The 10,017-nt window shown below is 40.7% G+C and overlaps 1 protein-coding gene across 1 annotated transcript; it reads left to right on the plus strand.

Moving 5' to 3' along the window:
* Window positions 1–738: 738 nt before the first annotated feature.
* Window positions 739–9,483, plus strand: LOC125046173 (innexin inx3-like). The gene is made up of 5 exons (XM_047643857.1): window positions 739–899; window positions 6,273–6,465; window positions 7,247–7,329; window positions 7,456–7,553; window positions 8,269–9,483. The coding sequence occupies exons 2-5, from the start codon at window positions 6,296–6,298 to the stop codon at window positions 9,019–9,021; spliced, it is 1,104 nt and encodes a 367-aa protein (XP_047499813.1). The 5' UTR covers window positions 739–899; window positions 6,273–6,295; the 3' UTR covers window positions 9,022–9,483.
* The last annotated feature ends 534 nt before the right edge of the window (window positions 9,484–10,017 follow it).

A 10,017-nucleotide genomic window follows, 5' to 3' on the forward strand; every position in this document is an offset into this window, starting at 1 on the left:
TGTTTATAAGAGGCTATTGGATGTGTCATATGTGTTGTTGCATCCCTTCAATGAGCTGATTTCAAGGATCACGGATTTTCCTGGTTTATTGATGTTGCCGTTTAGGATGCCATACATATGAATGTCATAGAATGCTAGAGATGGTGAAGGGGATTTTTTGCCTGGGAAAGTCAACTTATGTCAAGAACTAAAATCAAAGAAATGTGAAAAACGATAACAAGAGGGATGCTAATCGTTGTAGACAATTTCAAGATGAGGGGATTCAGTGGCGTCTCCCGGGAGGGATGCCGGTCTCCTCTTCCGTCTCTCTTTATCACGTATTTCCTTTGCCTTTCCTAATGTTTCCCAAGTGCCTTTTCCTCAGCATCATGATAAATTGCAGACGACATTCGAGAAGCCTGCGTAGGGCCATAAAAAAGACGACAGTGTTGCTGAGACGGCTCCCTCCCCTCCCCTTCTGTCTCCCTCCGTCCCCGGTTCCCAGCACTCAGCATGGCGAAAAGAGACATGCACTGGCAACATCAGTACGCTATACAGTGCTGAGTTTAATACAGCCATTACTTTATGTTGTTGTTGTTGTTTTTTCAAGGTACCTTCTCATCCCTTCCTTATGCTAAGGAGTCTTCCTCTTCCGTTATTGCATTTACGGCATCATTACTGGCTAGCAACATGTGTACAAGGGTCTTAGGGTGAAGAGACGTGCATCTGGCAACCACAGTCCACGCTATAGTCCTAGCGTAGTGGCCGCTCAAGGCTCCAATCTGTAACAGTGTTCAGGGCGGGGTTGCAGAGTCGCACGCTCTCCTCTTCAAGTGCGCATGGTTCTCCCATATCCTCAACGTCAACTCAGCAATCCTAAATCACAGTGGCTCTTCATTCCTAGCTGATCTTGCAACGAGGTATGCGTGGTTATACAGTCAGCTAAAGAGCATTACGCTAGAACTCCGTGACGACGCTTGGAGCAGGATACTTCATTCATGCGAGTTTATTTCTTTCCCAATTGCAGTGTGAATTCCTATAATGCCCTTAATCATATTGACACATTGTTATATGCGACTGTATTGTCAGTAGACATCTATCCGTCACGATACTAATCAAACTCAACAGATCACAATCAAAATCCAAGTGACCCTTACATAACCTTCCCGAAGAGCATACCATGAGATTTTTTTCTCTTAGAATCTGAAAATAAATCATTCTCTGTTTCACGTACGTTGAAGTGTCAGATTTTTTAGGTGCTTCTTGAGGCTGGCGACACCGATTCCAAGCAAGAAAACGCTTTACATTCTTATGACTGCATAGTGAACTGTTCTCATGATCCCTCTCGCCTCCCATACTAGAAAATCCCCCTGCTTCCTGCCTTACTGTGATCCGACTGCCCTTCGCCGTGACAAAGACGAAGTGAACTCGCCAATTAGCCCCTGTTGCTCGCAAACATTTCCCATCCTGTTATTCTGATGTCTTTACGTATGATTATGTCTTGATTATATTCAAAATGTTAATTAGAAAATGCTTATCGCTAATTACTGTGTAATTACTATGTTTGTTATCGATATTCAAATGTCTCTCAATGTTCAGGAATACTCTGATCGCGAAGATTGTCTTGTAAATATCACAATTCACTTCTTACATACCGTAGTATATACTCTACGTGTAAGTGTATATATTCATGAATTTGAGTTTCTGTCTACTTGCGCTCGAAAGAGATGTATATTGTGTGTCTGTATGCATGCATGGATGTGCATGTGTTTTTGTGTGTATATACATGTATACATATATATGTGTATATACAATACACACACACACACACACACACACACACACACACACACACACACACACACACATATATATACACACACATTTATGTATATATGTATATGTATAATATATATACATTTGTATACATACATATATTTATATATACATGTATGTATGTATATAATATATACAAATTTATATACACAATTATATAAATATATCTATATCTATATCTATATCTATATCTATAGCTATAGCTATATCTATATCTATGTGTGTATATACATATAATATATATGTGTGTGTGTGTGTGTGTGTGTGTGTGTGTGTGTGTGTGTGTGTGCGTGTGCGTGTGCGTGTGCGTGTGCGTGTGCGTGTGCGTGTGCGTGTGCGTATGCGTGTGTGTGTGTGTGTGTGTATTTTTTTTCACAAACTAAACAACAGGGATATGGTTAATCGTCAAATTATGAATGGCTTTCTCTGGAGCCCCAGGGCGCCTCGTCAGTAGCCCAGGCAGAGCTGGGCGATCTTCTGGTGCTCCAAGGATAAGGATAAGTCTGATATGCGAAGCTGAGCCCCGCCCGGGATATGCCAATGAGGGGAGCCCGGCCTGTGTCGACCAATGTCGACTCGCTAACGTGTGTCAGCTGGTGCTGACTCGGCTTTTGTCCTTACCCGCCGTGGTGCCCAGCCACAGCAGTCCTCCAGGCGACAATTGCAACTCCTCGCGCGAACCGCCGACCCCTCGGATGAGAGGCCAGCACGTTACCACTGTACTAGCCCGGAGGTTGGTGCTCCAAGGAATCGAGCAGCGAGGCCAGATTTCTGCGCTTGCCTGGGCGCACGGCCTGGCTCCTGATACCTTGCAATATCTGAGCAGTTGAGACATACCACTCGCCCCCGAGGGCATGGCAAGACGCTCAATTCCTTCCTGGGCGTTTTGCCACGCCCGCTCTCTATACACCACTTACTAAACTCTCTCACTAATATAGTATCGAACCTGCGACACCTATATCTTCAACACCCAAGAAATCAAACCAGTGGTGTCCTCGCGGGGACACAGTCTCCCTGCATGGCTAAATTATGTGTCGCTGTGGGACGGGCATAATTTTAGGAAACTTGCGTGTTGTGAAATGTGACAAGTAAATGCATGAAGCCAGTTCCAAGAAGCCAGCGCTCTACTACCACTTCGCTCTTCCACCCTTAAAAAGTGAATATGTGAGTACGTTCCTGACGGCGACTCTCCGAGCGTAAATTCATTTGCTTGTTAGTTAATTACTGGCCACCCAAGTGTTTCATTTTGCTTCACTTTACTCTAAAAAGAAATTGTAGGTTGGGGAAGGAAGGATAATTTGCTCGGAAATCTTTTTTGAGTGAGATTCATTTTATGCGGTTGTTTATAAGGTCGGGACTATTTTTTCCTAGCATTAAGAAGGCTTTGAATCGCGTTTGCCGTTAACGGATTGAACTATTTATATAAGAGAGAATGTGTGAAGAAAAAAGGGTAGGGGAGAGGGAGAAGGAGAGGGTGAAGCTGAAGGAGGGAGGGTCAGGGAGAGGGTGAGGGAGGTTGGAGAGAGGGTCAGGGAGGAAGGCCGGGAAGAGGGAGGGGATGAGGAAGGAAGAGAGGGAGAGGGTTAGGAAAGGAGAGTCAAAGAGAGGGAGAGGTGTGGGTTGTGATAATGATGTGAGTTGTGAGTGCCATGTTGTGATGCCAGTATTATCGTACGTATATAGTGATAATTATGTGATTATATTATACACACTTCCTATTGTGTGATAGGAAGTGTGTGAAATATGTGAAATATAGAAGATTATGTTTAGTTTATATTGCTGTGTAGCATATCACCTATGTGAAAGAGTGAGATTCTCTGTACGATTTATAGAGTACAATAATTTATTTTGTCTGTAGTCACACGTCTGGCAGTGACACTCTTAGACGGAGCCTGGCGTGTGGGGCAGAGGAACAGGGAGAGTTACGTATTAATTTGGTCAGAACTGATCTCCAATGAACCTACTTTAGTTTATATGGGCGTTTTCTTCACCCTCAAACATCATGGAAAACACCAAGCAAACACAGAAGACGAACAAGAGGGAGGGAGGATCGTGGAGAGGGAGAAGAAGAGGGTGAGGAAGGGAGAGAAGTAGAGTGGGGGAGAGAGGGTCAGAGAAAAGTCTCTGAGTTTTACAACTGGCGAATCTAGTAGACTGAGCACACAGAATTCGCAGATGGCATGAATGAACAAATTTAGGAAGGTAAGTAACAATGGATACCTCTTAACCCATTCGCCCCATGTGGCAAGAATACATGCCAAGTCCACTGTAATATAACGTTTATTTATTACATTTACACATAGATGGCTCTGCAAGTTCTTAATCACCAAATAGCCAGTTATCAGAACTGCCTATCTCACCTGTTTACCCTCTTTCTGCACTCTTGGAAAGAGTCTTTTGTATCATTTCATTGTCTCGAATATTTTAATGACAATTTAATAATCATAACATCAATAACAACAATAACCGTATTGATAGCAATAGTATTAATAAGAAAAACACATTTTCCCGCCAATTCAAGGAATGGGGAAATCAGTATTGGTAACTAGGGCCTACTGATAGATTCGTTGCCGGCGGAGCCATCTGTATGTAACAAAATTCACCAAAAACTACAGGGGACAGGACATATATCCGGGGCGAATAGGTTGACGAGGGTGAGGAGAGCATCTGACGAGAAGAGAACTGACGATGGTGAGTAAATGACCGAAGACATCGTAATAGAATGTTAATTATCCAAAAAAAAAAAAAAAAAAATGCAGTACCCTTAAAAGCCAGTAATAATAATGATCAACCATACAACAGTTTTCTACTATAACAGGACATACTTATACATAAATACGGAGAGATTGATGACCTCGAAGGTTCTCACAAACGCCACGAGTCGGATGTGCGTGACGCGGAGATGGGTCGTCTGTGTTACGCAGAAACAGCGGCTCTAGTGAAGGACAGGGCAAGGGCAGGGAGTGACGAGTGAATGGCAATGACAATTTGCAAGAGAAAGAAAGAGAGAGGGGGGAAGAGGGAGAGGGAGAGAGAGAGGGGGGGAGGGAGAGGAAGAGCAAGAGGAAGAGGAAGAGGGAGAGGGAGAGGGAGGGGGAGGGGGGGGGAGAGAGAGAGAGAGAGAGAGAGAGAGAGAGAGAGAGAGAGAGAGAGAGAGAGAGAGAGAGAGAGAGAGAGAGAGAGAGAGAGAGACAGACAGACAGACAGATAGACACAGAGACAGACAGACACAGAGACAGACAGAGACAGAGACAGAGAGAGGAGAGACAGAGAGACAGAGAGAGAGACAGAGACAAAGAGAGGAGAGAGAGAGACAGAGACAGAGAGAGGAGAGAGAGACAGAGACAGAGAGAGGAGAGAGAGACAGAGACAGAGAGAGGAGAGAGAGACAGAGACACAGAGACAGACAGACACAGAGACAGACAGACACAGATACAGACAGACACAGAGACAGAAAGACACAGACAGACAGACACAGAGACAGAGAGAGAGGCAGAAAGAGAGGCAGAGAGAGAGAGAGAGACAGAGAGAGACAGAGAGAAAGACAGATAGAGAGACAGAGAGAGACAGAGAGAGAGAGAGAGAGAGAGAGAGAGAGAGAGAGAGAGAGAGAGAGAGAGAGAGAGAGAGAGAGAGAGAGAGAGAGAAAGAGAGAGAGAAAAAAAGAGAGAGAGCGAAAGAGAGAAAGAGGGAGAGAAAGATACAAAGAAAGAGAAAGAGAAAGAGAGAAGAGCGAGCGAGCGAAACAACAAATGAACTGAAAGTAGACAAAGGGGCAGCAAAACCAAGCGGGCGGGATCGAGGTAGAAATGTCAGGCCTGACCAAGTATCCGGAAAATTCTATCGACCTGGCGCTTAATATCCAATTGGTAATGAATCGGGAACTCACTTCATCAGTAATTAATGGCCACAGCCATCTTCTTAATTAATCGATAATTCTCCCACATCACTAGGGATTGGGCTTGGGTGAGACGATTTATAGTACTCAAATAAATAAGTAACTGTTGTTCTTGTTACGTGTTTCATTGTTATGTGTTTGTGTATTTTGTAAGTCGTAACCTTTGTTTGCGCTGAGAAGCCGTGAGCGCTGGACACAGGCTCGCCCGAATATCCTGTCACGCCCTTCCTTTCGGGTATGACCCAGGCAATATGTTCATGCTCTGTGTATATATATATATATATATATATATATATACACACATAAATATACGTGTACACATATATAAATATACATGTATATACATATAAATATATATATATAAATAAATAAATATATGTATATGTATTTGTGTGTGTGTGTGTCTTTATTTATAAACATCATCAATATGATACTTACAGAATATTATTATTATTATTATTATTATTATTATTATTATTATTATATATGTATATATATATATATATATATATATATATATATATATATATATATTTCTACACTGATTTCCTATTTGCAGTTCGAGGGAAATTCCGCCTCCAGATGGCACGGCGAGGGCTGTTTTCCACACTCCTCGGGGTCTTCAAGCCAGGCGGCCCAAAAGCAGACATTCACACCGCCAGTTTCAAAGTCCACTTCCAACTTACACCCAAGCTAATGTTTAGTTTTCTTCTGCTGGTGATTGCATATAATCTCTTTAGTGCTCCTATAAGGTATGTAACCGATGAGGTATTATTTTGATAAATGAATAAATATATGTATATGTGTGTATGTGTGTGTGTGTAAGTGTGTGTGTGTGTGTGTGTGTGTGTGTGTGTGTGTGTGTGTGTGTGTGTGTGTGTGTGTGTGTGTGTGTGTGTGTGTACATATATATATATGTATATATATGTATATATATATATTTATACATTTGTCAACATGAACGCGGTTCATACATATATATATATATATATATATATATATGTACATAAATAGATAAATATATACATATATAAGGTGTATATATATATTTATTAATTTATCTGTCTATCGATCTATCTATCTCTATATATACGTTATATACATATATATGATATACACATACATTCATATATATCATATATATAAATATGTATACATGCATACATATATATATTATATATATACATATTTATATAAATATATATTCATACACACACACGCATATATACACATATTTATATAAAGACATATATATGTATATATATATACACATTTATATGCATACATATATATGTATATTTATTTTACACACACATGGCGCGCGCGCATGTGTGTGTGTGTGTGTGTGTGTGTGTGTGTGTGTGTGTGTGTGTGTGTGTGTGTGTGTGTGTGTGTGTGTGTGTGCATGCACGTGCGTGTGGGTGTGAGTGTGTCCTTTTAAACACTATAGAATGTATCTATGCCTATATGATTCCCGTTCCCCGTGCGCGCGTGTCTGTATATGAGTCTATCTGAATCCAATTTTCTTCGCAGGTGTTTCGGCCGCGGCCTCAATTTCAAGGAAGAGGCTCTCAACGATTATTGCTGGACGCAGAACACTTTCCTAAGACAGCAAAGTGCGTAATGTATCCATATTCTCTCTGTACCTTTTACTGTTGCTGTTCTTGTTTTGTTTTCCCCCTTTTCAAACTGCATTATAATCATAGCGTATTAAATCCAATTTTCTGCCATTATGCACTTAGGGAGAGATGACCCACACCCTTTCCTTACAAACGATGACTCGGAACAGATATATTTTCGCGCTCACTCCCAGCTGGTACCGTTAGTACTGTTCTTGCAGGTGAGTAAAAATGACTCGTTTCTTAAAAGCATAAATAGACAACCTCCCCCTCCCCTGTAATGCCCCCCCCTTTTTTTTTTTTTTTTTTTTTCTTAATAATTATTAAAGTACAGGTTTAATTTCTTAAATTTGCCTTTCCCATTTTCTGTTGTTTCTTAGATTTAGTGAAAACGGGAAGTTAGACGATCGCACAGACTAACATAGAATCACGTTTCCTATGAAAAAGATTGTGTGTATGAGACGAGAAGGGTGTGTATTAATTAAAACCTTTTTCTCTCTCACTCCAAGATTATAAATATCACGCCTGTGTTGATTAACAGGCCTCCGTGACCGCACCTGATGTTCCGCTATCCCTCAATTTTCGTGAAAAAATAAATTAATTATTATTATTAAATTTATTATTATTATTATTTTAATTATTATGATAATAATGATAACAATAATAATAATAGTAATCATTATCATCATCATCATCATCATCATCCTTATCATCATCATCACCATCATCATCATCATCATCATTATCATTATTATTATTATTATTATTGTTGTTATTAGTATTGCTGTTGTTGTCGCTGTGATTAATATTAACAATATCATCATCATCACTATTACTAATGAATAGAATTATTGCATTTTTTTCCAAAACTAAGAAAAATAGTACACGGCGGTTATGAAAGGGGTGTACAATATTCTAAGCCTTTTTCCATCCCAGGGACTGGTGTTTTGCATACCGAACTGGCTATGGAAGTGTTGCGAAGGAGGAAAGCTCCGGTCCCTCTCCGTTCCCTTTCTGGACACGGAGATGCGCCTCCAGAAGACCCAGGCCCTCGCCAAGTACCTCCACACCTCGCTCCATCAACACACCTCTTATGCCATCAGCTACTTCGTCTGTGACATGTTAAACCTGGTCTTCTGCTTCTTCAACTTGTGGTTCATGGACATGTTTCTCGGCGAGGTGTTCTTCGCCCGCGGGCTGAGCGTCATGGACCTCTTTCGGGACAGCGAGGATGCAAAGGAAGCAACCGCCATGACTTTCCCAAGAACCTCTAAGTGCCAGTTTTACATCTTTGGGAATTCGGGCGCCGTAGAGAGATACGATCTGATATGCACTCTGACCCACAGCGCTATGTATCTAAAGATGTTTGCGTTCCTGTGGTTATACTTCGTCATTCTCTCCTGTTTTGGCGTGGCCATGTTGCTCTCGTGCCTGGTGATCTATTCCTCCGCCTCCGCCAAGTCCCACCTTCTGCGGAAACAGGGGAATCTGTCCATTGACAATGTTGATGCTCTTATAACGAAACTGGAGACTGGGGACTTCTTCCTCCTGTATCTTCTCAGTAAAAACGTGGATTTCCATGTGTTCGGTATCCTGATTGAGGACTTATCTGCCAGAGTTATGGGCCGCAAGGGTGCGGGGATCTATCCAGAGCTAGAGGATAAGGCCACGGACATCACTCCAGTTTAATTTTTTTGACAACAAAATACATGTAGAGACACATGCGTGCGCTCGCAAGCACACACATAATAGTTGATTTCATAAATACTGGGATACAGTTTTGGAAAAGGAAGGGCACCTACTCTTTTCGAACTCCTCAAAGGAGATATTTTTCGTGGGTTTCCCTCTATTAAATTTAAACCTTTTCTCTCTTTTCTTTGAAATGCAATCACCGCTATAGTAGTTACCATTATTGTTGATATGACTTCCTCATACCATGTAAATGAGGAAAGGGTTTTAGTACCCTTTGCTCGAAGGAGCGACGGACGGAAAATATGCCTAATAAAGCTTGAATTTTGACCATCTTGCCTCAGCAAATACGTTTCCATTCGTTGGCCACGAAAGCTCAGGGATTGGGGATGGCGATTTTTAGTCTCTTAGTGTCTGTGTAGCACATCTTTATATAAATGATAATAAAGAATGATTATCCATCGATGTTTTTTTTTATGTTCATCCTTAAATGTTATTTTAATGTACTGCATGTAATACATACATACACACAGTCATATGTATGTGTATCTATCTGTCTATCTACATATGTATATATAAATATATATATATATATTTATTTATATATGTATATATATATACTTATATATGTATATTATATTTATATATGTGTGTGTGTATATATATATATATATATTTATATGTGTGTATATATATATATATATATATATATATATATATATATATATGTATGTGTGTGTGTGTGTGTGTTGAGAGTAACGCGAATTATTTACATTTTTATATAGCGCCAGGGATCTTCCCTTTATCATAGTTTCAGAATGTAGTACTTGAAATAATTTTGTATTACTTCTATAGCTAGTTTATTGCATTTGTGTAAAATGAACGTTAATTTCCGTGTTTGGCACTCACGTCCGGTCTGTGTGAGGTCACTTTCACTCTCATTAACTGTCACTCACACCTACACACACACACACACACACGCGCGCGCGCACGCAC

Source organism: Penaeus chinensis, chromosome 38, assembly GCF_019202785.1.
Source record: "Penaeus chinensis breed Huanghai No. 1 chromosome 38, ASM1920278v2, whole genome shotgun sequence".
NCBI classification, from domain to species: Eukaryota; Metazoa; Arthropoda; class Malacostraca; order Decapoda; family Penaeidae; genus Penaeus; species Penaeus chinensis.

Bases quoted from the DNA above. Each gene is read 5' to 3' on its own strand.
- LOC125046173 (XM_047643857.1), top strand. From the start codon at position 6,296: ATGGCACGGCGAGGGCTGTTTTCCACACTCCTCGGGGTCTTCAAGCCA. The intron at 7,330-7,455 runs GTGCGTAATGTA...TTATGCACTTAG, and splicing joins CACTTTCCTAAGACAGCAAA to GGAGAGATGACCCACACCCT. The intron at 7,554-8,268 runs GTGAGTAAAAAT...TTTCCATCCCAG, and splicing joins CGTTAGTACTGTTCTTGCAG to GGACTGGTGTTTTGCATACC.